Below are 27,932 nucleotides of genomic sequence, written 5' to 3' on the forward strand. Positions count from 1 at the left end.
TATATATACTATATATATTCAAGATTAAATGCACCTTTCTTGGACTATAGTATTATACTTATAGGACATTTTCTGCAGGGACCCAGATTTCTCTGCTGATTGAAGTGTCAATAAAGCAGAAAGCAAAGTGACTCGCACAGTTGTAGACCTGTGATCTGACCACAGCCTCTTCAATAAAATACTCTTTAATATTGTTCTTGGTGCGTTCTCACTGCACATCCCCATGCACAGAATGTACTGTAGGCTGTAGGCTCAGTCAGTGTGAGAAAATCCACTTGTTTCTCATTGCATTTATCACTTAGAGGCACAAGCATTTGAGTTCAAATTAATTTTACATCCACTAAGTCTCGTATTTTGTGTATTGTATTATGAATAATAAACGTTCAACATTAAAAGGACTTGAATTAACGGAGCAAAGATAAGCAGAGAGTGACTCCACGTTATGTGTCTGATACAGTCCCTGTCCCGGCTCTTTCTCTGGGTGATAGTTAATTACCACAGATAAATCCATTGGCAATTTGGTGGGCCTGTTCCAGTGTGCCACCCCCTCCCAAAACCACCCCCAGCCACCCAAACGCAGCCACTTACCTCCTCTCTTCCGCCTCATTCTAAGCTCATGTAATGAATCGCTAATCACTCTGTCCCTGACGAGCATCCCCAGCCTATTATCTTTTAATTACCCCAGTCAGGGAGGCATAGGCACATGCCAGCAGGGGGCGTACTGTCAAACAACGACAAGGAATATAATGCAAAGTAAGACTTTTGAGTTTGGGCTCCATGATGTATTTAACAAAATGCCTGAACTTTATAGTGTGAAGATGAGGACAGCGTGTTTACTGCCAGGTGGTGAATTATATTTGTCACCACGTTCCTGTTCGTCCACCTGAGAGGGCGAGCAGGACGCAGAGCGCCCCCCGGCTGCGGTGGTTTATGTACGCAGAGGCGGAGCGAACTACAGCTTGTTCTCAATCTCCGCTCGGCTCTTTGACTGCCGGGCTGCAAATGGTTCTCTTGTGGAGCGTTTGGGCCGCCGCAGAAAATGGAGCCTCTAACTCACACAGTCATTTGCAGATGTGACGCTTGGGATTCGAAGCGAGTCGCCACAGATCAAAAGGTATAAATTGGAATTGGCAGCAGACATGGAATGGGGTCAGGGGACTTTTACCCGACACAGTTACACACATGCAGACAGAGAACATGTGAGTTTTAGGGTCCTCTTGTTTTACAGGGCAGGGGTATGTTCAGACAAAGGCGCTGTAGTTCACAGAGTCTCAGAAACAGACTTAGAATAAAAAGGCAAATTTTCAGCTGTCAGTCGCTCTCATTTGAAGAAATACCAGTAAGCGAAATTAAGTAAATCCTGGCTGACTTGCATTTTATTGAAAGTGAATGTAGTTTGGAGACAGGTCGGGGTCTCGCAGTATGCGTGATGGAGCGGAGTTTTCGAAGTGGTGTGTGACGCGGGAAAGACAAATTCCCATACTCCTATTTTGCACTCTGAGAAAGGAGCAGAGAATAGGTTCAAGATCACACGGTTGTCGCTTGTTTACATCAACCAAGTAAACCAAGGACCATTTTTTACAGCGTCAGGTGCCCCCTGCCAAGTCCTCTTAATAGTTCAGGTTTTTGAATTTAATCTAACTAATTTCTACATATCCCTCTGAGGATCTTAAAGCTTAACTTCAGAAAAGCAAAAAAGACCCTGTACGGCCCTTTTTGGAGTCTCAGTGTCCGTTTTTTGTCAACCCTTTAGTGAAAGCCTGTCAAAAGTGGTTAGCTTCTCCAGTGAAACTACTTCTTTGCATCTTAGCTCCCGGTCCTGCCCTGTGTCTGCACAATTTCTCTCTATCCTCTTGTTTCTCTCCTTTTGTTTAGATAAAGCGAGGGATTAGGAAAGATTTGCCCCCATAAAGTAGTGGTTTGATGGGCTTTTATCCCACCATGTTGCTAAAGCTGTGTAGCCCCTGGATTAGGCCTTGACAATAGGAACCCTTGTGCTGGGCCGCAGCCTGAGGGCCACAACCAAAGACGAGCTCTGAGAAAGAGGGAGGAAACAAACCTGCCAACCTCGATACGTCAAGTCTGCCAGAGAAACCGTTCAGAGGAGCGGCCCTGGCTGCAGCGTGGTATGCTGCGTCTGGGGATCATACAAGGAAAAACAATAGTGAGAGTGAACAAGGTGTTGTCGGCCTCTAAAACACAGAATTATTGTGTCTGTGTTCCAACGATTATATTGTTTTGAAAGCAATATCTACCAAAATGCTAAATGTGAATTTAGAACTCTACCAATTTTACATATAACATTCGGTTTACAGGTGTACATATAGCGTGAAGTCTGAAAAATTGCCTGAAGAGAATGAAACCAATCTGGTGGAGTTGAGATGTGAGCACGCCTGACCTCAGTAGCCCCCCCCCCCCCTCCCAATCTGTGCTTAAAGGTCCAGTGTGTAAGATTTGGGTGAAAGGGATCTATTGGCAGAAATTGAATTTAAAATAATAAAAGTTTTATCCAAATTGGTTGTTTTCTTAAACCCTAGAATGGGCGCTTTATATTTAGATACTTAATATCTAAACCTGAGGTGGGTCCTCTCGGAGGCCGCCATGTTTTTACAGTAGCCCAGACTGGACAAACTAAACACCTTTTGAGTTTGATGGCAGGTTCGCTTTCATGTTTAGAAGGGGAGGGTGGGTGAGGGATATTCAGCTGCAACATGCAACTTCACCACTAGATGTCACTAAATTCAACACACTGAACCTGTAAAGGTGGAAACATTAGGCTAGGCTACTAGCATAGCACAAGCAAATTGACGACTGAAATGTTGGTGGTAATTTAGGCAGCTGATCTTGACGAAGACAACGAATAAAATTTGAAATGTTACAGTGGTTTTGATCCTTTTAAAAGATCCATTGTGAGTCGGACATGGTGAGTCATGGAAGTCCAATGCTGCCGTATAGAAAAGCACTAGCAAATATTATGGCGCTACAAGGAATCAATGACATTTGTGGCAAACTCGCTGCGAGTTATCACTTAATTGTGCAGTTCCCACAGCTACACTTTTTTTTTTTTTGACAATCTCAGCACTTATCGGCTTTGTCTCTTACTGCAGGCAACAGTCTTCAATGAGAAACTTCAGATAAACCAACAGGACGCAACTTGCTCAAAACGGAACAGCAGACAGACAAAGTTAGCAGCTATATATGGCTGATGAACACGGCAGAACTCTTTAATGTAGGTTAAGAGCAGATATTTCCTCCAGGAGTTGGTGACCAAACCAGAGCTAAAAGAAAAACGATTAGTGAACTTTCAGTCATCAAGTTGCCAGAAACCTTATTTCGAATGAATGATGCTGTTGCTCTGTGTCTCCTGGATGTGTTATGAAGCAGCAGCCTGCAAACAAGTTCAGCTTAATGACTTAATGAATGTAATAGTCAATTTTATATTTTGAGTTTTTTCTGCTTTCAAGTTGACAAAAAACAATCAATAACTCTTAAACTAATGTTTGCTGCTAATCTTTGACATATTTTATTTAATCGATTGTCGACATGATTTTAGAGTTTAACAATTAGAATCTGCTCATAACTTTTAAATCTGGTGTTTTGATTAAGAATTCCATTAACAGAAGTCAATTTTATGTCAATTAATTGTTTGTATAATCACTGCAGTAACTACTCTGGTTGTTTCATTCATAAAAACATGTCAATGGATGCGAGGGGGGCAAGAACACAATCAACATAAAAGGAGACTGTGTGACCGTATCCTTCCACTGAGTGATATCTAAATACAAAATTACACTGCTGAGTCAGAGCTTTGTCTGTGTTAATCAAATATCCAGTGTTAGAAGTGGATGTCCAACTGATACACTGCCAGAGGATTGCTAATGGCATGTTGCTTTGTTACTCCAGTCACCCAAGTCCCACCGATGCAGTCATTTCTCAACCATACATCAAAATGATTAATTTCACCCAAATGAGCACAAGCTAACCTTGACTAAGAGCGTGTGCAGGCCACAGCAGCTGGATTGAAACCTAATATATTCATGAAGTTAAAGAAAAGCTAATGATAAAACTTAATGGGCTCTGAAGGCTGAAGGCATCAACTTTCTCCTCGAGTTGATGTAAAATGCCACTTGGAAAATATAGGGAGCCTTTTGAGGGGTAAAATTACAAACTCTCATGCGTTATAAACCTGATTAGAAACTGAACATGATTTATAAATCGCTGCGGCTTCCTCGGCTGAGCTTCGATTCAGGCTGCCAAAGTCCTGATGCAGGGATAAAGTTTTGATATTCAGAGAGCGAGCGGGAGGATGATTGAAAGCAAAGGCGATAACTCAGATCGGAGGAGAGGCTTTAACATGATAGAGCTTGAATGCAGCCGGAGTGCAGAGAACAATGAGTGCACCGAAGAAATCCACGAAAATCTCGAGATGAATTTGGGGTTTAGAAAGTTAGCCTGGAGCGAGCGGAGCTGAGATCCTGGAGATGATCAGGATGAGACGCAGAGTGTGAGGATTGTGTATAAACAGATGGGTAAACTTTATAGAGCCATGGATTCAGGATCATCAACATGAGGAGGCCTCCAAACCACCAATTCAGTTCTGGGAAGGAAAACATTCAGAGTTAGTGTTTGTGTCTTTTAAAGTCAAAAGAACGACAGGAATTAATCAACTAACTCGTTACCAGAATTTTTATTTTGACAAACTATTAATGGTGTAAGTCATTTTCTAAACACAATGGTCAAAACATCTGCTGGTTGCTCTTTCTACAAATCCTTTCCGTTTCATAGCATTATAAATTAATTATCTGAGTGTGGGTTGCACATAAGAAGGAAATTTGATGACCTCCAGAAAGTTGTGATGGACTTAATTTTTTACCACTTTCTGACAAAACAACTAATCATGATCAGTTACAGCTCCAGTCTATGATTTGAGATAAAATTCTTGCAACATGTGCAATCTACCTAAATTTCTATAAATTATTATCACTCTAAAAATAAAGCATTACACTCCCCCTAAATTATTTTTGCTTCGTGGAGCTGAATTTGAAAAAAAAAATCACCTAACTGCCAGAAATTGCTTTAAAATATATAAAAAATGTCATTACCTTATATATCTATAACAAATGATATAATTTAGACGTTAAGTGTGCAGTTTGTGAGGATGTAAAACTGAGTGTGCAAATGATCAATCGGGCAACACATCTCCAAGTAAGTAAATCCACTACAAAACTATACTTTTATTTCTTTTTGAATTTCATTTTAAAATATCTTGCAGGAGTTTATACACGATATATTCCGCAGATTTAGACGCTGCACGTGTAGATTGAGTTTACTAGTGTCCACTCTATCCCTGCATGCTCTGCTGCTGCTGCTGCTCATCTGGCCTAATATCTCTCTAATAGTCGGCCCTCTTGACACTTGCTTTAAAGCCCTCAGCCAGGCTGGACATTAGCTGGCGTTAAGTTCCGTAAAAAAGCTGATTTGAGGAAGAGCAGCTGAGAGGGATTCCTTCTCGCTTTAATTGCTTTAGAAACGGTCCGCACAAAGAGACACTGGCCAGATTTATCTGCAGTTTAAGTTCTTATTTCCATCGGTTCACAAGTTAATCCGATTTTTTTTCATTCCTCTATAGGCCCAACTGCTCTTTAGCCACTGGCCAAATTTATTAATATTTGTATTATCGTTATTATTATCATTATGAACGATCCATACATTTGAGAACCACTTGTTGCTTGAAATCAAAACTCATTCAATCATGTTTTTTTTTAGGTTTTTCCAAGTGCGTAAATATCCTTTGAGTTAATTTAAAACTGAACAATATCAACACTTGACCTTTATAGAAATTGAAACGTAAAGTTAAACATGTTGATGTTAAGCGTCGCCTCCTTTTTTTCCCACTGGCTGCTGTTTTCAGGAATCTGGGAGTTTCGGCGCACGAATGTGGCCAAAGATCAAATTGAGTTTAGGATTTAACCCCCACCACCGCCACCGCCCAGCCCACCTTCCCCTTTCTCTCGGAGAAAACTCAACAAAATATGCAAGCCTTACATTAAAAGGCTACTTTCCCCGGTGCCCTTAATTCCAGCCTAAACGGGTTTTCTCCGGGAGAAGAAATCTTTTCTAAAAAACCGCGGAGAAGAAGAGAGGGGGCATTATTGTTTTAATCCTCTTACCAGCAGTCATTTTAAGACATTTTTTGGAGGGTTGAAATGGCGTCTTGTCTCCTCAATCCTAACCTAAATCCCTGGGGGCCGGGGAGCTGCTGCTGGAGGCTGCAGCTGGAGGCTGTGCGCCACCATGCAGCATCTCTGCAGAGACCGAAGGAGCAAATCAAATTAAAGCTCCGAATTAACCTGGAGAGTCACCGTGCCGCAGAAAGTATACAGGACCATTACCGAGCACACGCATATCATTTCATGAAGACCTCTGTTATAATAAACCTTTCGGGGCTGAATTCAAGCGTTTAGTGACATTTTCAAATACTTGCTGCACTGCATGGTACATATTTACTTTAAATATATTGTAAAGTCTGAATTCTTCACATTTTAAAAGTTGTTTAGTCTTAAAAAAATATAAGATAGCCTGTCTATATTTTATATAATGTCGTTTTATCAATAGTATTAATAAGGATAAAGCAATTTAACACGAAAGGATGTTTGCAGTAAAAAGGATTTTGACCTCAGCAGTAGGTTGAGAAAATATAAAAGTAAATGCGTGATATTTAAAAATATAAGGTATCATGTTTAAAAAGCTTTGACAGTTTTGACATATCAATCGAATGTTATCTTTGTATTGAATTTCTCTTTTAACAAAACTTAAATATAACTATCTTATTAATATGAATAATGTCAACTCCAAAAATAGAAACGATGTACTTAATGTTAATGGGCTATTAGGATAATATAATAATAAAAATACAATGCATAAAATTAAGAATACAAACAGATCGTCGGTCTGCAGCTCGAATGCAAAACTCATCTGTGAGGTGTAATGTGAGGGAGGGGGGTGAGGAGATGTGAGGAAGGGGGGTGGGGGGAGCGTGAAGCGACGTGATTGGCAGAGAGCAGCAGCGTGCGCAGCGCCCCACTGACCCCGCCCGGGGGTCGCTTTAAAGGCCGATACATGGCAGCTCAGCATCCTCCCACATCCACGGAGAGGAGAGAGCGCAGAGAGCCGCAGCAGCAGCAGCGGGACGCACCGGGACTCAGGCAGGATATTGAGAGAAGGGAGAACAGCGGAAAACACGGATCCAGCGAGGACATGAACAACACGCGGATTTTAGAGGAGAAGATCTGAGAGGAAAATAACTCGGCTGCTCGGATCGTGGACATATTTCTCACCAGAGAGAGAGAGGAGAGGTAAGAAGTTTCCCGGGTGGAAGTTTCTACGGCGCACGAGCTTTAGTTCATAGAGTATGATTAGTTTTCTTTAAAAAGAATCAAACCGACAAAGAAAAGAGAGGGTTCCATTAACATGTTCAACTGTTTACCTGCGTTTGTTTCACTTTGTCTTATTCTTATAACCACATGTCTGAACTTGACGCCTAAAGTGCCCAAAAAGAAGGAAAATATAATAATATGAGGAATATGTATCAAATATGAAAAGGATATATTATATATACTTGCATGCATTGTGCAATATTAACGTCAATTCTTCAGTACATTGTTAACTATCTCCCATACCCTCTATGTTTAAGCTATGTTTATATACTATTAAAATAGGCTATTTATTATATTCTTCAATATCTTATATTTACTAGATATTTATTTGTGTTTATGTGGTTATTTATATTCCTTTAGGATTCATTGTGTCAGGTCTTCAATATCTTCAATATATGTTTAGGCTAAAGCTATATATGCATGTGAATATAGGGCTAAGAACTAACGTTAATGACACTAATTTATATTTTAAATTGAGCCCCAATCAGCTGATAATGATTTTCTTTGTGGCAGATGCATTTTGTTTGTGTTTCCTTTGACACTACACGTAGTTGAATTGACTCCACTTAACAGAGTCATTATTTTCCCATCAATGTCCTCGGGTGAGTTGTGTTGCTGCTGCCGCCAGAGCTGCGGGCCCGAGGGCAGAATTCACTAAACCTGTGTAGCTCATAAATCCACAGCAATTAGCATAATTAGGCTTAAATCAGAGCCCGAGGCTGCAGAGTGACATTGTCCTGGAAGAGGAGCATTATGGGGAAGATTTAAAAACGCGAACAGATTACACCAATCCAGCCAGAGAGTGATTTAGTAAAAATAATGCAATGAAAAAGACGCACGAATAAAGAAAATTGTTATTGCATTAGTCACACGTTTGAACAGGCACGCACACACACGCACTCACACGGGCCACCTTTCACGTGTCAGGCCTGGTGATAAATTAATAGTCTGGTATAGTAAGAACCTATTTGCACCCCACATTAGACTGGAGCCCGACGGGGGATCTGTGTGCACATTTCACCGAGGAGCTGTCACACATCTCCTTCAGCCTGCAGGCGCCTGAACTGACCTGGGACCCGACACAGAAATTGAAACAAACTGCTGCCCCAGTGCAGGCAAACTCTCTGGGAGCAAAGTAAATATCCCCCTCTGTCAGCGGAGCCTGCAGAGGTTTCACACAGCGTCTGAAATTAATAAAACACTTCAGACTGAACTTTTAATTTGAAAATAACGAAAGGAGAAAGAAAAACCCACACAGAATTTTATTGTCATTGGTTTGTCAACCTGATCACAATGATTTAAATTATAATTGTATTATATAAATAAATGAATAGCTATACATCATCACTGCAGACCACTGTGAATAAATGATTACATGACTATTATAATTAAAACGTGCTAAATGTTTGCTGATACTATGACACGACATGTTAAATTAAATAACAAAATAGTGCAGTGTTGTTAAATAAAAAGTTGAATAAACATGTTTCAGTAAAATTACAGTCTTTTTTTAAATTTAAACTTTAGATCTCTGCAGCATTTACTTGAATTACTAAATTGCTAAATATAACGCTGTATTTTTCATTTTTCTCTGCTCACTTAAAAATAATATGTAAAACAGCTTCTACAAAACTGGTCTGTTGCCGCAGTGGATTCTTAAACAACAAAAAAAATGTTTTAAATAAATTCTAGTTGAAAAGAAAGATTAACAATTACAAGTAACAATTTGAAAAAAGTTTTTTAAAGCCCTAGATGTAAAACCCCAGTTTTCAATAAAAATTCCTTTCAACTAACTTTCTTTTCAATCTTTCAAGTTCGGACTCTCCTCTGGAGTCGTCTGCTCTAATACATTTAAGGAACTATTCCACAGAAGCGCAGCGTTTAAAGGTCATTTCCCCCTGTGACTATTTTAAATATTAAACCATATTTTACAGCTTTCCTCATTTTTAAAGTAACCAAACTTCCACCAGAGAACAGTCTGTTTGTTGGTGGCCTGACCCTCACAGCAGTTTGTCTCTTTCCTCCGCAGAAAACACTTCAGTCATGCAGCACTACGGGGTGAACGGCTACTCGCTCCACGCCATGAACTCACTGAGCGCCATGTACAACCTCCACCAGCAGGCGGCGCAACAGGCCCAGCACGCCCCTGACTACAGGCCCTCAGTGCATGCACTCACTCTTGCAGAGAGACTGGCTGGTAAGAAGCAGTTGCTCATTTTGCTTTTCAGCTCCTCATGCTCTTGTTTTGATCAGCGGCCCTTTGCCCTCTCCCTTTAATTAAACTGGTCGTGTTTCTTCTTTCTCAACGGTTGCACATTTCAAGACATCATCCTTGAGGCCCGGTATGGCTCCCAGCACCGTAAGCAGCGGCGGAGTCGCACGGCCTTCACCGCTCAGCAACTAGAGGCCCTGGAGAAAACCTTCCAGAAGACCCACTATCCTGATGTGGTGATGCGTGAGCGTCTGGCAATGTGCACCAACCTGCCCGAGGCACGAGTGCAGGTAAGAAGCCCGAGGCAATCTTGTATCATTAGAGGGGGGAAATGGACAGGACCACTGTATTTACTGTATTTAGCCCAAGCTCAACATGTGTTCATCTGTTTTCCAGGTCTGGTTCAAGAACCGTCGGGCCAAGTTTCGTAAGAAGCAGCGCAGCCTGCAGAAAGAGCAGCTCCAGAAACAGAAGGAGGCGTCAGGGGGAGCAGATGGCTCTCCAGAGGACTCCAAGACTGACCTCGCTACCGCCAACACCACTACCACCACCACCCTGGCTCCTGAGGCCCGCACCCCTCCCCTCCCCTCCTCCTGTCACTCAGAGGAGAGGCCGGAGGCGGCACAGCCCCAGCCTGACGAGATGAGCGTGGAAGTCAACGTCACCTCCCCTGAGCCATCGGACAGCGAGTCAGCAGCGGAAGATAATGCTGACAGAGAAGAGGACGAAATGAGGGGGGAGACGAGGGTGAAGACCAGGGAGGGAACGCATGGGGAGAGAGGAGCGCAGCCAGGGAGCAGCTCCCCATCCTGCAAACGACTCAGCCCTGCACCAGGTAAGACTATGGATAGTTTCTATCTGCTAAACAAAAGCACACAATTAGTACAGGATTAACATGAAAATTATGTATACTGATGTCTGTGTAGAAACATGCTAACTTCCTGCTCCTCCCTTTCTTTCCTCCAGACTCTCCCCTGAGCTCCCCTGCCTTGCCGTCCTCCAGCAGTGCGAGTGGCGGTATGGCTCCGGGCAACTCCTACGCCTCGTCCCCCCTCAGCCTCTTTCGGCTGCAGGAACAGTTTCGGCAGCACATGGCCGCCACCAGCAACATGGTGCACTACCCGTCCTTCGACATGAGCACGCAGTCCTCTCTGCCCTACCTGGGCATGAACGTCAACATGCCGTCCCCGCTCGGCTCACTGCCCTGCCAGTCCTACTACCAGTCACTGTCACAGGCCCAGCAGGTGTGGAACAGCCCGCTGATGCAGCCGGCGCCAGGCAGCCTCCCGGGAAGCATCCCGGGAAGCCTCAACAGCAAGACGACGAGCATTGAGAACCTCCGCATGAGGGCTAAGCAGCACGCTGCCTCGCTGGGATTGGACACACTCCCCAACTGAAGCCCAAGCTGCTCAGTTTCTACGTTGGGCTGCTGCTCTGCGTCATAGCTATGAATTATGGGCCTAGTCCACAGGAAGTCACCCCGACACTTTCCTCTTGGCCTCTCATCACCGTCAGCTACCATGTGTATCAATCCAAACGCACATTGATAAATAAATCTGAACTTTTTTTGCCTGCCAAAAGTTAATTCTAAAATTCCCAAGTTCAGAATCTGTTTCTTACTTTAACAACTGCTGAGGACATTTTGCAGTTTTTCAGACTCCCAACTAAATTCAATTTCAAAACCAGAGCAGGGCCAACATGAAGACAACAAGTGTGTTTCAGAGCAGACACTGAAGGGGCCCTTCCTCAGCTTTGGGCCCTCGGCCGTTGAGCACATCAAGTGGGCATGTAGCTCACTGCTGAGAGCTAATGAGAAACATGAAGAACATCTCTGCTGGACAGAACAGTGAACAAGATTCTAAGAAGAACTCAATGGTCTTGAATGAATAGATGAAAAAAAGGAAAAAAAAGTATAATCCCACCTGGACTGGAGTTACGACTGAACACTTCCTCCTGCCTGTGTGGATCTTGCTTGTGTTTGACTCTTTCTGGTCAACAGCTCCAGACTGATGCTGCTGTTCACCATGAATCAAGTCTCCTTGGTGAAGATGGGGCAGCAAGTCCTGAACCACAGAGCTGACGTTCTCTTTCCAGGACCGACAACCGATATTAAAGCATTCCATAATCCAACACCATGAACTATGCATGTGTGCACCCTCTAAAGCATGGCCTAAAGCCGCACAACACAAGAATGAAGTCACATCAGATCAAACATCACAAGTAAACCTCCGATCATTCATTATAATCCTCGAGCCAAATGTGTTTCTTTGTCGATGACACGCGATTCTACTTGTTTAAAGTCACAGCTCTGCCTGCAAGAATCCATTGAGCGTTGTAAATATCCCTCAGTGTAACTTCATGTCTCCTTTTTGTGTGAAGCAATTGTGGCTCTTAAGCAAAGGACCTAAAGAAAAAGGAGGAGGCACAGCAACAAATAAATATAAACCCAGCCCACGTATATTTTTGCTAACTCGGGTGCCAGATCGAGGTCACCGGAGAGACGCACTAGCCAGATCTGTATGTATTATATCAATGTAGATTCAAGACATGTATTTCTCAATGGTTTTGAATGTGAGTAATTTATCTGTTTAATTCAAGGGAATAAATCACAAATAAGAAAGATTCCTGTTGTCAGTGTCGTTGGTTGGAATACAGCATGGAAATGTTTACTCGCACTTGTTCACGATTCTTCATTTTGCCATTTTCCAAAGCAAACAGGAAACTAAGAGACCATCTGTTACTTAAAATGAAGGCAAAGAGACACAATCCACAATTCCCTGAACCTAATTCCTGCATGAATTAAGGAAATAGAAATACTATCTAATTTCCCCAGTGGCAGTTTTTTTCCTCCCGATATTTTGGAACCAAGTCAGCTAAAAGGTGAGTCAGAGGGAGAACCACATTCATTAACACATGCACTCACACATACACTTCTGTCTAAGTTGCTCATGTGAGAGTTGGTCGGCAACAGGAGAGGGATTAGTGGAGGGTGTGCCGAATCCAGTTCCTCTGACGGCTCAGAGTGGGACTGACAGAAAACTGAGCCTTAAAAAAGAATTAGGTTTGATTTCCACACACATCAAGTCCAACTCCAACTTTTACAGTGAAAATGTAAGTTAAACTGTTCCGCTGAAGACACCTTGATTAACCGTGAATTATTTAGACACAGGAGGTCCACCGGCGTCTATGGTGAGGTTTACATGCCACATGGGGGAGAGCCTGCCACTTGTTCACCCGGTGTAGAATAACTAATCCTAAATGAAATGACTGAAGCACAGTGTCAGGCTCTAAAGAGTCTCCAATCCAGTAAACCCACCCACCACCCTCCCCTCACACTCTCTCTCTTCCCCCACCCTGTCAATCGAGGTTTGGCTGCACCGAAACAGAATGCTTTGCCATAAGAAGATTACCTTCGGTCGGGATATCGATGGATTAAGTAAGAATAGAATGAGATAAAATGGGGCTGAAAGAGATCCCGGAGTCAGCAAAGTTCAGACACCTGTTCTTTCCCTGCTCCTCTGCGGCTCCTCGCTCCATGACCGTAAAGATTATATCACTTTCTAAGTGCAGGGGAGGAGGCGAGAGGAGCGAGGGAATTACGATGGGGCCTGTTTCAGTGAGTAAAAATAATTTTGGGGCTGAAAAGTCAATTTTTTGTACAAATTCCCTCAGGTTATTAGAAGACACTGTTCAAATATGTGGTCAATTTGTCATGAACCTCAGTGTTTTGTGTTGGGAAAGGGTGTAAATCACTGGGAACGGTGTGTCTGTGTGTGTGTGTGCGTGTGACTGAGTGAGTGTGTGTGAGTGTGTCTATGGCAGCTAAGCCGCTGAAGGTTTCCAGGAGCTCTTTGATGTGTATCTGGGCAATGCGCTATTAGAGGGATTTTCCTAGTTGACAGCTTAGAGAATGTGTGGAGGAATTGCGATGCCAGCGGGCTAAAAGAATGCTGGAAACAGGATTAGGATCATATTCTGGCAGCTCCTGTCACTTCATCAATGGGCTAAGGTTTCCTCAGTGACAGCCCTCCTTCTCTGCCCGGCTAAAACCTTTAGTGGGACCATAAAAGGGGTGAGAGAGGGGAAAAAACAATGATTGAATGGTGTGCTATGATTTCTGTGCCGGGGCCTGCACTGAGGGCTTTGTGTTGGGAGGTCTGAGGGGGACGGTGTTGATTTGGAGGGAGGTGTAGGTCATGGGGATGAGAAAAGGGGTGGGGGCGCTTTGAGGAGAGTGTGGGGGGGGGAGGAACTGTGGAAGTTTTACACCCAAATCCCCATGGCAGAGCATGTGGAGGGGTTTTTACACTGATGCCGGTGGACAGGGACAGCAGCGTGCATGGTGTCCCCCGGGGGACGACAGCAGCAGGAGCAGCAGCAGGTGGGAAGAGAGGGGAACATTTCCTCAATCTTCAAAACCCAACAAGACTCACTTTGCCTGAACAAAACCTGTCTGTTTTCACCAAGTGAGAGCTCTTTCACCTGGAGATGGGACAAAGACTCAGACTACAAGGTTTATTTGTTTCTTAAAAGGACATTTCTTGTGATATTTTAGATTTTTAGTCTGCAGTGATATTTCAATAAAAAGCATATCAAAACTAACAATGAACGGATCTTATTAAAAAGTATTTTCAGCATTGCCTTTCATCAAAGTCTGCCATACTTTATTCCCCGGTATAATAAATTCAATTGTGCAGCATGACACAACATTGTAGTGTCTTGTTCATTAATTATGGTAAACAGGGACATTTCAAATTGACACATCCACCAACCGTCAAATGTTCATTAATCCGCAGCAGAAAATAGTCCCTAGTTAGAAAAAACTATTTTCTCCTGTTAGAGATACATTTGGTAAAAACTACAGGGCCCAGCTGATTTATATCAATTTGCCTAAAGAATATATTGATTGCCATTTTACTCATTTAAAAATAAACAATCTATGTAGATTTGTGGATTAAGTGCCACTGACCTGATGGGGAACCCAGTCTTGATCTCTCAAGGGATTTATTGACAGTAACAAAAATATAAAAAATTAAAAATCTCCTGGAGCCATGAAGAGAAAATTATTTCTCTAGAAAATACAAAAATTTACCAACAAGCTCGTTTCAAGCAGCAGGGCCTGTGCAAATTGCTGAATTCCATCAAATGTGAAAACTACACAAATGTGAACATGTACGTGAATTGGATAAATTCACAATATGGATCAACGTGGGAATTTTAGATGTTGCACATTAAGTGTAGAGCATAACAAATTGAAACATGTGGTTAACAGACAATCCAAATGTGAAAACATACATTTTAAACACGGTTCTTTCGTACAACGCAATTAGTGAAGCCAGCGATTAGCAATGCCATCACTTTCTTCCCAAAGATTAAGCTTTTGGATCAGCTCCATGTTCAGGTGAGTCATTTATTTCGAAGGGAATTTGAAATGCACATTCTCCAGACGGGCCCGATGTCGTGTTGCTGAATTTTGGTTTTCTTGACTGGGCTGATAGGGTGGTCTCTGTCACACATCTTGGCCCAGCTGTCTTAACGCTGCCACCGAAAACCCCTTCCCCCAGGAGTGTAACTCCACACTTTGCTCACCCATGTGAAACAATACTTTCACAATACCACAGGAGTTTGATTGTTGGCGACAAGTTATATAATGCCAGGAATTACAGACTAGCATGCAAATGCTAAATCCTCTCTTTCTCCCGAGAAGTGGATGAGACGGACTATATCTGCAGGCTTCACTCTGGCTCCCCAGCTTTGTGCTACAGAGACGCTCTCCTTTCTCCCCCTGACTTGGGTGATAATCCTGACACGCACTGTCTGCATTTTTTACTGTACGTGTTTAAGCGCATTTGCAGAGCATTTATCTCTCCAATGTAAACCAATTTGGCTATAAGGGCCTTGGGCCAAGCAAGGCACCGGCGGAAAGAAAGGAAAACTCAGACCTAGCAGATGTGCAGGGAAGGGAGGAAGGGAGAGCTGGCGAAGACGCTTGGGTTGATGAATAACTGCATGCAGCGAAAAAGGCGAAAAGCGGAACTGGATGGGAGAAAAAGAATGTCCCTTGTCCGAGGGGTAAGCTTTTCAAACTTGGGATAGGGGCCTTTAAAGCCGATAGAACGTGGATCACTGAATTGTTGAGTCACAGAATCTGAGAAAATCATACGGAGCTCCCAGTTAATCCTGTCATAGTGAGATCGGTGGACATACTTTGGGGATCCCAGCCCCTTCTGAAGAAATTTGGAGGCTGCTGTATTGACAGAGCTGCTGTTTGATACCGCCCGTACACCTGTATCAGCTGTCTGTTAATCTGCCTTCCCCTCCTCCTACTCGTCCTCCGCAGCATGTCGCCTCTGCTGGGGAAATGGCTGATGAAATGCACCAAAGACCTAAAAGCTGCCAGTCTTGCGGCTTCTTGATGTCTCCTGTAAGTGGCTCTGGTTGCAGGATGAACTTGTTACTTTGATTGTCTGAAAGGCCAGAGCCCGCTGCGTCAGACATTACATCGTGCAATTCTGAGGAGCCATAAAGACTATGGACTCCTTGGTCCCTGAAATGGGACATTAAGACAGAATCATCCTAGGTTAGTTGTGGCGATAGCAAGGTGTTTTATTTGCTGGCACGCAAGCAGGGTCTGAATGTGTTTGGATAGCTTTTAAAGTACCTGATCTTACAGCCTAAGGTTCCTGTAAATGAGGTGTTTGCTGCTGTTATCAATGAGACGTTACATGAGGAGAGCACCTCGGCCTGCCGGGGCTGTTTAACCGTTCTGCTGTATGATTACAACAGGCTGAGCTTTTGGCCAGATGCCTTCTACTTCTAACTCAAACTATTTCAACTCTTCTCATTTTGTTTCACAAGTTCTGATGTTGAACATTTGAGGACATTTCTAGCATCATGACATTTACAGCAGTTTCTTACACTGACACTGAGGGTTTATCGTACATTTGTGCAATAGGGAAAATAAGTATTTAAAGCTTAAAAGTGTGCAGCAGTACTCTGTTCATCAGCCATTACTCTGTCTCCCCTTTGTGCACAACGGCTTATTTATATTTGTGAGCTTCAAAGTGCTGTACAGGGGCTCGATGAGAGCCACTGGTGTCAATATGTAGGTCAAAGATGAAAATGGATAAAAGCTGCCCAGCTGGATGTTAGTTATCAGTAAAAGAGACATTTTCATTCCAGATGCTTTGATATTGAAATATTTGCTTTAAATCGAAACATGAATCTATCTCTGTCTTGCTGTGACATAGCGATGTGTTGTTTCTCCTTTATTAAAATGAATAACCCCTATTAATATATATAAATGTGAATAATCGTCCCCTTGTCTTGACTATTCTCTTCCTGATGTTGGATTAATAACTAATGATATCAACTAACACATGAGTCTGTTTTAACTTGTTGCGGTGAATCATGACGGTGCGATAGTGAACCAGCTCAGCACCAGAACCCTGGAAGTGAAGCAGCTAAATGGAATTCAGCCATCGATGATTTCATGTGACATGTCAGAATATCGTCTCTTAGAAAGGCCCATTTAAGAGTTCATGAACTGAGACTGTGGGTTGCTGTTCTCATCACGTTTTGACCCAGAAACTGAATAGCGCTGAGGACAGTTGTCATGTTAGGTTGGATTTGACTTATTACCAGAATAAGTTATTTCGAGTTATAGAGTTGTTGTTTTTTACATTACCTTGTACAACCAAGGCCTGAAAGTTGGCCTCCTTCTCTCCTATTTGTTTAGATTTTTTACAATTTACAAATATGAAATGTATGAATGCGTTTTATGCAAGTAATGTTTGAAGGAAATAAATGAGGACGTTAGGATTGCATGGAAAAATCGGTGGAAATTAGTTTTAATACATTTACCCATTTCTTGTATTTGGTTTAAATTGCTCTTTTGCGCTATATCACTTGTGCTCTGATTATCTTTAAAGTTTAATTTAGCTAGAGTTTATATATAATATTCAAATGGATTTATAATTATGTATAATAGAGTATTATGCACACACCTGCCAACCTGTAAATGGTGAATGTATTTAATAGGCCAATTTGAAGGATGGATTTGTGTGTGTGTGTGTGTGTGCGCGTGTGTCGCTGCCTCTGTCTCAGATCCTGAGGGATTTATGAACAATGTCAGTTCCCTCTGAAGACCTGAGTCTCTTCACTGCCTCTTAAAGCTTAATGCTCCCTGACTGAGTGGCACAGTGGAAGCCACACTCTCTCTCTCTCTCTATGTGCCACAGATAATGCTAAGAACAACCTCTCAATTCCAGCTCTCCTCTCCTCGCCTAATGTGCCCTCCTTCCTCTGCCACACGCGGCCATTTCCATTCAATCACGACACGAGTGCTAACACAGGCGTCTGTAATGGAAAACGCTAACGTCGTCCCTAATGGTTTCCCATCCCTGGAGAGTTTTTAAAACATATGTAAATTTATGTAAACCCAACAGAAACACATATTTACAATAGCACGGGAGTAATCACAATACGACGACATTGTTCGCTGGCCTTGTGGATGGAGGCGCCATGTGTCATTAGTCTGCTTTATCTGTTTTCAGTTTCCTGTGATGGCATCAGGGCCACAATTGCTCACAATAGGAATGAACATGATCTGCACTCATCTGTGGCACAGTGATGAAGAGGCGGAGGGGACGGTAAAAGAAAGTGAAAGAAGAGGGTGTGAGGCCTCACAGCTGCAGAGTGAACGATGGTGAAGGTGCATCAGGAAGTTAGTTCATTTTAGATTAAACAACACACTGGGCTTTGAAGTACAGTTTTTAATAAAAAGCTGCAAATATCAACTCAAACAAATGAACGGTGGAAGAAACAGTGGATCATATCCGCTTCTTGAATCTGACAAGCTCTGTGAGAAATCAGTTGTTTTATTCTCAGATAACAGATCACAGTTAAATTTTAAATTCAGACAAAAAAAAAAAAAACAATTCAGTGTTCATTATAAATTCAAATATAAAGAAATGTGGTCACAGTGCCTCTTTGCCCAGTAGTGAATTAAATGTGTTCATACTATTTTGTATGTAATATGAAACCATGCCTAAGATCAAACGTTGAGCGTATTTCACCAAATCAGATACATGATTTCACAAAAGGGGTAAAAGAAATCTAATAATAGATAATATAATAATCTCAAAGAATGAGTTAAACACAAAACAAAAACTCCACAGGTGAACTTAACTATTATTTTCAGTCAACTTATATTTTCAAAAACCCAAACAATCTTTTTCCAGAAATAATGTTACGTGCGTCAACCTCTTTCCAAATCTCATATTGTGCCAATGCTTTTCACTTCTTCAAAGATCATCTTCATCTAAAGGGATTTTCGTAGCTGGCTTCTTGTTTGTGTTTTCACAAACCTGAAGTCTCTGAGCTTTGCAGTTCCACCTGTGGCCTCCAGGCTTTACTTCCTGCTCTGTTTGACCAGATGCTCCACCTCCCTCATGAGACGCAGGCAGAGCTCGTCCTGCCACGGCAGGGCGACGCACTGCACCGCCACAGGCAGACCCTCGCCCCCAGACACAGCCTGAGCACAAACACACACACCCAGTCAGTCAACAGTCAGTAACCAGCACAGTCTGCTGCCTCCACCTGCTGACCAACTGTGGAAGCGCAGTTTTAAGAGGACTAACTGAAACTTTAAAAGGGATAGTTCACCCAGAAATAAAAAAGCACTCATTATCTACTCAATCCTATGTCGAGTCCAATATTAATGTCGAGGTTCCCGGACACTCGTACACACAACATGCCTCCACACAAGCAGTATGGAGCACATTTTTTTTTCTTCCTGTTGTTCATTTACATCTGAAGATAGGTCACCAATTTATTCAATTGCATTGGATTTGGCTGCAACACTGTTTACCCCTGAAACTCCGAAAGTGTTTTGTGGACACAAACACTTCACCCACCCGTCCATGGGCATAGTGGTGGGTAGATAGTGAGTGAATTTTCATTTCCGTGTGACCTATCCCTTTAAGTTTGGGACTGAGCACAGAAACACAAACTAAATGAAGGTGTGCCATAACAAACAGAGTATGTGAAGTGACTCATTATTTATTGTGGGAAAGTCAAGCTGACAAGTACAAAGAGACACAAAGCAATGAGACAGTGATGAAAAACCACCACAAAAAGTGTCAAACAAATGCAAAGTGGCTACAAGGAGTTCATCATCTCATCATTACAACTGATGCTCATTAATTGGCGTTTTTCGCAGTAGAATACTTGTAGGGTGTATCATGGGCATTTATTTATTTATTTCACTGAATAAACTTTAAATAATATGAATTTGGCAGTCATCTCACTCTGGTGCTTCTCACCTCTTTGAAGAGCTTGTCCCAGCGGTCCTGATAATGGCCCTTGTAGTGCTTGAGCTCCTCCTCATCCTCTGCAGTCACCGTGGTAACGGGAACCACACCGGCCGGAAAGGTCAGGAGATTGTAGAGCATCGTGTTCGTGAGGACAGCTGGAAGGAAAGACAATAGAAAGAAGTTAGTCACTGGGTTTTATAACAGTGTTATTATCAATGTTCTGTATGGAGATTGTCAGTAAGGTGATTTTTTTTTTTATCAAGTGTTTTAACACTTTTGGCAAATAATTCCGTTACACCCATGTTTGCATCTTGATGTAATTATCAGAAGATAATTGCAACATTGTAACCTCCACCAGTTCAGGAGGTCATGTTTCTGTTTTGTTTGTCTGTTAGTTAGTTTGCAGGCTTATGCAAAAACTACTGGAAGGATGACCATGATACTTGGTGGAAGTACGCGGTACGTGTCAATCAAGAAGCTGTTATTATCCGAATCAGGGGACACATTTAGGACTTTTTCACTGCGACAGAGCGTGTTTTTTTGACATTTTTGCAAATTTCTCAAGACATAATGCAGGGATCCTAGAAACTGGGTCCAGATAATAAATATTCTTATTAGACAGGTGATGTGTATTTTACATGCGTATAATAAGAGACATTTGCAGAACATTTCTGTGTACATAATCTAAGTATCTGATATCAAATAGGTGAGAAAGTTAATCAGCAGGTATGATCTCTCCGATTGTTGTTATCTAATCAATTTTCCCGGGAGCAAACTCACAGGCAGCAGCTTTGATTCATTTTTACGGTTTCATGATATTTTTTATAACACTTTTTTGAAATAAGTATGGAAAGATCATTAGGACAGTATTACCGAAACCATCCAAAACATTTAAGTGATGTGTTCCTTGTATTGAACAGCTATCCACGATTTATAGAATTGATCAGCAGAGACAGAGTCTCCCACACTACACCCATGCAGATATATGATATTAGTTAAGTCTTCCGTACTGGTAACTTTGCCGCAGTATAAGAAGTTGAAGGCAGGTCCAAACATCGGGCACAGCAGCACGTCTATGTTGCATCTTCTCCAATCTTTTATTGTTTCATGAATGTAGTCCTAAGGAAAACAGGATAGAATTACGTTTCCTCTTGTATGCATTCAGAACATAGAATAACAAGTAACTGACGACAAACAGTACCTCGACAGCAGCGTGTTGCTTCCACAGCTCTGGAACAGAACTGGAGACGGACAGAAAGGGTCAGTACATTCTGACATTCTTCCCATCACATCAGTGTGTGGTTACACAATCAGTGATTACACAGCAAACCAGAAAGCACAAAACGTCAAGGCAACTCTCTCACCTGACTCCACTGATACCAGTGAAGACGCCAGAAGCACGAGGAGCCTGTCTCATCACATGAAACAAGAAGGAAAAGGATTTTGTGAAACAGTCAATAATCACAGTCATTTTCAAACTAAGTGTTCCAAAGGACAATTTATATTGACAAGGAGTTTAACTGTAAGGTCCTCATATCTGGTCAACCAAATGATAACCACATGATATTCTGATTCACCAACAGTAGATAAAGAATTGTCTGGCTGTCAATTTCCATGTCAGTTTTTTTGTACTTGTTTTAAAGCACTTCATGTTCTGTCATCACACAGTGTAGGAACCAGTACAGCTCCTTGGGTCCTCTGGTACAATGCTGGTCCAAAGTGCAAGACAATACTTTTGTCCTGAGAGACGGTTAGGGTGGAAATCTTCAAAACACAAGCTTAAAGCCCATCACTTTAGTCGGGCATTTAATTAAGTACGTTTAAGATTCTAGTAAATTATACTGGTCTGCTAGCATTACTATAATGTGTTTTTATCCCTATTTTATAAGTTTCTTCTTCTATTTATTGCATCTGTTTTAAAGTTTTACTGCTATTCTTTGGAATGTCATTGGCAGCATTAGATTATCTCATTCTGGGTGAATCAGTCAATTTTGAAACACTAACCTCCATCGATCGATTGATTGATTGAACTCACCACAGGCTTCAGGAGGAATGAGAGGGTTCTCTTCACCCACGTAGGTAGAGAGTAGGGAACAACCTGTGCTTTGAGACAGGGGTCCAGAGGACTTCCTTCCCTACAGCAGAATCGATAAGACATCATTGGAAAATGAAACAACAATCTAGTCTATGAGATTACTCTTATGTTTATCATGCTAGTTAGGAAGCAGCCATGTGAGGTTTAACACAGTTTCAGTTTTTTTATATCTTGAATCTGTAACCCGCTCAGCCTCAATTCTTTGAGACCAATTGACACTTTGTCCGGGTTCAGCCGCTCCACAGTGGCAACAAGGCTCCTTCACAAATTCTCCTTCTGAACAAGGTTTCAGGTTCTTAGCCTTTAGCCGTCTCACCACAAAACGTCCCTGGTTGTAACTTTTAGTGTCAGTGTAAATATGAATCATGTTTAATTCTGAGCTGTTGGTCGATGAAAACAAGAAATTTGAAGACATCACCTCGAGGTCTGGGATCTTATGAAAAAGATTTAACACATCTGAAGACTGAACACTGCAGCTGTGCACATTCATTAAAAACAATCATCTTATTAATTCTGACTACACTGTTCTTAAAGGACATTTCAACCCACAGTTTTTGTAGCATGGTGGTAGCTCCATCTGCGAGGATACCCTTAATCAACAGCTCTTCTGCAACATGTCTGATCTTCAGGGGACTGTAAGGCACCAGCTACAGGCACAAAGGACAGGAGCAGTGGCTGCATTAAAAACAAACACTTCAGGTGCCACATTTAGGCCAAACGGTGCGTGTGTCAGGGTGTGGTTTGATCTCACAGTGTGGCCAGCTTGCTCCAACAGTGCCTTGACTTCTCTGATGGCTCGGGCCGTGCTTGGGGACGGCTGCACGTAGCCGTCGCTTTCAAAGTATCCGATCCTCAGAGGTTTGGTGCTCTGGTACATCTGGGAAAAAACACATTTTCATTTTTTGAAACATTACAAGTGTAAACACAGAACTGTTCAACTGTATTGGCAACGAGCTGAGATTATGAGTTTGAATTAGCGCGGCCTGCTAAAATTCACTTTCTTTTTTTCTTTAAATCATGACAGATAAAAACGACGTGGATAATTATCTGCCTTCATGTTTCCATTACACTGGTGGATGAACCTAACTCATTATCATCCTAGCGGAGCACATGACTTATGATACTCCCTTGTGCAAAGAACAGGAAGGTAACCACTCCTGGGAGATTTCAACAACATTATTGTGTAATTCTGATATGTGATGGGAAATCTTACTAACTTTCAAACCTCCTTATCAACATATTGTATCTCACAATTACTACTGAAAAAAGTGTTTCAGAAACAAATTACCAACCTAAACATTTTAAAATAAGGTTTACTTGGAGTATTATCTATTATGCACGTAGGATTTAGTGGCATCGAGCTGTGGAGTTGCATTTTTCATCCAACTGACCCTGCTCTTCCAAGCATTTGTAGAATAACCTACGCAAGTATTTACGTAACACAAAGGGCCCTCTCTGGAGCATCATGTCCATAGGCTAGGCCCTTTTCAAGGCCATTGGTTATTTCAGACCCTGAAGCATCGCTAAAACTCTTTTTTTTTTCTCACCCGATTCAAGGGTATAAGGACAGAGGGCACATATTCTCCACAGATTGTTTACCCCTTTGACGTAAAAGTGTGATTCACAATACATTAAAATACCAGTAGACTTCATTGGACATACCTCCACATTAAAGGGTATGGGTGGAACAGTAGGGTCCAGGGAAAACATGTGTTCACTCAGCAGAGCCTGCATACACAGAGCCAGACTGTCCACATCCCTCGCCATAGGTCCAGCAGAGGACGGCACTAAGTTTATAAGAATATAACAGTCGTCAAATGTAGCAGGCGACACAAGTAGTACCGCCAGGTAATAGTGATGAAACTCTTTAACGTCAGCTTTATATGATGTGTCGTGTATTTCCTCTTACCTGACTTTTGCCCTCCGTAAATGGGCCTCACACCTTGTGAACTGACAATAAAGAAAAACAAATAAAGATGTAAGTCTGGTGGAAAGAGTCGGGACTGCGGAGGGAGTCTCGGTAAAACTGTGTCACGTACTCACCTCAGCCGACGTGCTGTTGGCTTGAGGCCACAGATCCCGCAGAAAGCGGCAGGGATGCGGATGCTGCCCCCTATGTCACTGCCCAAACCGAGCACAGAGCCGCCTCCCCCGATCAGAGCCCCCTCCCCACCAGACGAACCTCCAGAGGTCTTCTGGAGGTTGTGAGGGTTTACGGTCTGCCCATAAATAGGGTTACTGCAGTCATAGCTGGAAGTTAGGCAATAAAACACAGATAAACACAAGTATCACAGGCTTTATGTTGTCAAAACTCATAGTACCCTTTTGTTTTAAAAACTGCGCAAGTATGTGTGTGTGTGTGTGAACCAGTATCACCCCTCTAACCCTTAACAACTGGGTTGAGGAATGATTTACTTAAGTAGGGCTTGAGGTAAGTTGGTTTTCACAAAGGGAATAGCTCCTTGTCTCTTCAGAACTTCAACAAGCACTCCGTCCTCCTGGAGGGGCTGGTCCAGATTAATGACCACCCCACAAGAACAGTCATGATTCTACATGAAGACAAGACAAAGAGAGCAGAGTTATATAGCAGCCGATCCACCTGAGCTTTGTAAAGCACATTGCTGTTGATTCACTTTGACAATACATGATCACAAATAACCTTATAAGCAAAGTTTTCTTTGATGCTAACTGGAACTCCATACAAGAGACCCTTCTTGTTGGAGTCGAGCGTCTTCAGCTGATCGAAACTCTCCAGCAGAATCCCTGTGCAGCAGTTGAGCTTTTTGTTTACATCCAGAGTCTGTAGGAAAACAGAGGACAAAAACAAATCGAAGTAGGAGGAAGAAAAATTGTTACTTAAGCTTAATTTGCTTGGTGTCAACAGACTTAAGGGAGTTGCTTTGTAAACTGTAGCAGGTTACATGCAAGGTTGTCCTTGCAAAAAATAAGATATTTGCTGGTGACATAGACTGTACATGAAGATGGACGACACCCCCCCACTGCCCCCAAGTCAAGAAATTTAGCCAAAACATCCTGGATATACGAACACCGCCATCTTTCTCATTTGAAGCCAAAGTCTAAGCACTAATGATCGGAGTTGGTAACGTTGTCAACCAATCGCACTTCAGAGTCGGCTGTCAATCATGGCGTTTCATCCTGTTTTTATATAATCAAACAAATAATTAAAACATAACTTACTAGAAAAAGGGACACGTTAAATAGCTAAACAAATGGGTTAACGACCTTGTGTCAACTTTTCATGTCCTGAAAACCTCTCACCAAACGCCTGAGGGAGTTTTGCATATTCAAATATCCTAAAAGACTTTTATTCTTGCAGAGTAGGCGTCATCCAAGTGTCCGCAAGCCCAAAAATTCAAATTCCACTCAAAAGGGCGTCATTTAATCCAAGCTTTTGGCTGTAGCGCTGTTTACCCCTGAAGCTTCAAGAGTTTTCTGACTCGCAACCCACATGCGTTTCCTTCACTCTGATAGTTAGCTGACAGGCAAACAGCCAGAAGGGAACACCCTGAAAGACTTGTTATTGTGAGAACGTTCTGTGAGAACATTCTGTCAGCTCAGTATTTATCAGGAGGACGACAGCTTTACTCCAAACTATGTCCCTGTATGATCCCAGACTGTATGTGTGGAACAGTTGACCTTTTGGATGGGCAGTAGAACACTTCTACTCATGTTGAGAAACTACATCATTATTTTGAGAATGTCTCTCATGGCTTTTGAGATGCTATGTTATAAAATAAAGTTTGTCAGTATAATTATCTTTTTTTCAACCGAAGGGCAGAAATGGGCTTCTGTACAAACCTGATTCAAAACATAGCAAATAATTCAGTCTAAACTGTGGGTGAATAAATGTAATGATTGGACAGATAATGATTGATTAAGTCAGTGGGAATTAAAATGTAATGTGTCAATGGTTGTTCTTCTGTGCTCCATGTAGGGATGTTGTGTTCGGGTACTGAACCTTTTCCATGTAAGTGTAGAACACTTCCTCGGGGCTCAGCAAGCCTTCCTGCAATTGCTTGGTCAACTCCGAGAGGGTCAGCGTCAAGATGAGAGCTGAGTCGGTTGCTGGATGCTGAAGGACACACGCATATAGAGTCATTGCAGTGTGGATAGTAATAGTTCATTTTCAGTACAACCTAAAAGTTGTTGACAAATGAAAATGCATCAACCTACTTATCACTAACCAGTGATCTGCTATTTTATGTCTAAGTTAAACTGTTGTAATAGGTAAAGTAGAATGGAGACTAGGGCTCCAGGATAAAACAATCAATAACTTTATAATTTATATCAATCGCAATATAACTTAGGTCCAATACATATTGATGTATATTGCTTATGCATTGTGCAAACACAGTGAGGTTTAACACATGATTGATTTATATCTCGAATTTACAAACCGTGTTGTTATTTATCAAGTGTCGTTCTCTGCTTTTAAAGAAGAGTTTAAAACAACAACAATCTCTCAGGAGCTAAATTAATCTGGATAATTATCAATATGAACATTTTGATCTTTATAAAAGGTTTGGCGATATGGCCAAGTCCGGATAAACATACAAAAATGGAAAATGTTAAGTGAAAGACAAAATTTTAAACCCCCAAGGGGCTGTTATTAAAATCCTTACATTATCTGAGCAAAAGTCAAAAACCAGGATATGTTAATATATATATCAAAATGTATAATATTATATTGTAGACATGTAAGACGGAGAAATAGATGAAGACATCTGGCACAGCTTGGACCAGTAGATTTAACCAAAACTTTAAAAAAAATTACTTACTAACTTTTCAACTATTGTTTTTCTGCCAATATAGGTGTGACGGTTACATTTCTCTCATCAGACACACTCTCCCTCTCCTCTCCCTCCCCTCCCCTCCCCAGCAGCTCACCGACTCCTTGTACCGCCGCACAGCCTCCTCTGCCCGCTGCAGGCTCTCGGTCCTCCGCTCTCTGGCTCTCTGGATCTTAACCTTGGCCTCTCGGAAGCGGATCACTCTGCGGATCAGCAGCACCGCAGCTCCCGCACCGCAGACGGCCCCCGCCAGCAGAGCCGCTGTCCGCTTGTCCACCTGTGCCCTGTGGACGAGCAGCTTCAGGTTCTCCATGACTCTCCCGCTGCCTCAACGCTCACGGATCAGCGTGTGCCATCTAGCGAAACGACCATAGACTTTATTGACCTATTGTGACGTCATCTTCGATCGCCATCTTGATGGTTTTTTTTTTTTTTTAAGAAAGACATCACCATATTTGGACAAGAGGGAGGAGCCCGGGAACAACTTTCTACAGACCTCAAGCAATTTCCGGGTTGGAAGAATTAATCCAAAAGCAAATGTTTGTTCTGTCGCTGACACTTTATGTAAATTATTTTTAAATAGATGCTTGTGGATTAAGTTTAGAATGGATCGACACTAAACATTTACTTCTCTCTTGTTCAGTCACATTTCATATGGTAAATAAAGTTATATTAAAGGCTCAGTATGTACAATTTAGTGACATCTAGTGGTAAATGAATGTTGCAACTGAATACCCTCCTTTAGGTAAATAAAAAACAATACATACAATTTAAGTATCTTATTTATAAACAAACATGGAAAAGCTGTAATCCTACCGAACTTGCTTTAAAAAAAATAAGCATCATCTTTGAAATTTCTCTTCCAAAATAATCAGCATTTTGTCTATGGAGAAGGACAGAACCTCCATGACCCCTGTCCACCCAGAGGTTTCTGAAAAGAGTTGGAAAGCGTTATGAAATGAATGCCTATTTAAGATTTAAGTGACTTGTTTGTCAATCGTCATGTTGCCTGACTCTGCCTAACCACTGGCTAAGAGGAGATGAGGTGGGCTGAATCAGATC

General features: G+C 42.1%; 2 protein-coding genes across 2 annotated transcripts; one reads left to right on the forward strand and one right to left on the reverse strand.

Annotated features, from left to right (window-relative positions):
• Nucleotides 1–9,479: 9,479 nt before the first annotated feature.
• On the forward strand, nt 9,480–11,045 carry LOC128448610 (diencephalon/mesencephalon homeobox protein 1-A-like). The gene is made up of 4 exons (XM_053431348.1): nt 9,480–9,633; nt 9,760–9,938; nt 10,045–10,483; nt 10,615–11,045. Exons 1-4 carry the CDS (start codon nt 9,480–9,482, stop codon nt 11,043–11,045), a joined length of 1,203 nt encoding a protein of 400 aa, XP_053287323.1.
• A 7,362-nt stretch (nt 11,046–18,407) lies between these two features.
• Nucleotides 18,408–27,567, reverse strand: LOC128448603 (vitamin D3 hydroxylase-associated protein). The gene is made up of 15 exons (XM_053431337.1): nt 26,968–27,567; nt 26,039–26,152; nt 24,719–24,859; nt 24,475–24,608; nt 24,103–24,309; nt 23,969–24,009; nt 23,722–23,846; nt 22,811–22,936; nt 22,609–22,706; nt 22,000–22,099; nt 21,329–21,372; nt 21,166–21,205; nt 20,975–21,083; nt 19,974–20,119; nt 18,408–19,183 (listed from the first exon to the last, which is right to left on the reverse strand). The coding sequence occupies exons 1-15, from the start codon at nt 27,181–27,183 to the stop codon at nt 19,061–19,063; spliced, it is 1,764 nt and encodes a 587-aa protein (XP_053287312.1). The 5' UTR covers nt 27,184–27,567; the 3' UTR covers nt 18,408–19,060.
• Nucleotides 27,568–27,932: the final 365 nt, after the last annotated feature.

The sequence above is a fragment of the Pleuronectes platessa genome, chromosome 9, assembly GCF_947347685.1.
Source record: "Pleuronectes platessa chromosome 9, fPlePla1.1, whole genome shotgun sequence".
NCBI lineage: Eukaryota > Metazoa > Chordata > Actinopteri > Pleuronectiformes > Pleuronectidae > Pleuronectes > Pleuronectes platessa.

Coding starts and splice junctions, on each gene's coding strand:
- LOC128448610 (XM_053431348.1), top strand. CDS start 9,480: ATGCAGCACTACGGGGTGAACGGCTACTCGCTCCACGCCATGAACTCA. Junction 9,634..9,759: donor TCTTGCAGAGAGACTGGCTG/GTAAGAAGCAGT, acceptor GCACATTTCAAG/ACATCATCCTTGAGGCCCGG. Junction 9,939..10,044: donor TGCCCGAGGCACGAGTGCAG/GTAAGAAGCCCG, acceptor TCTGTTTTCCAG/GTCTGGTTCAAGAACCGTCG.
- LOC128448603 (XM_053431337.1), bottom strand. CDS start 27,183: ATGGAGAACCTGAAGCTGCTCGTCCACAGGGCACAGGTGGACAAGCGG. Junction 24,010..24,102: donor CCAACAGCACGTCGGCTGAG/GTGAGTACGTGA, acceptor CTTTATTGTCAG/TTCACAAGGTGTGAGGCCCA. Junction 21,206..21,328: donor ACTGGTATCAGTGGAGTCAG/GTGAGAGAGTTG, acceptor GTCCGTCTCCAG/TTCTGTTCCAGAGCTGTGGA.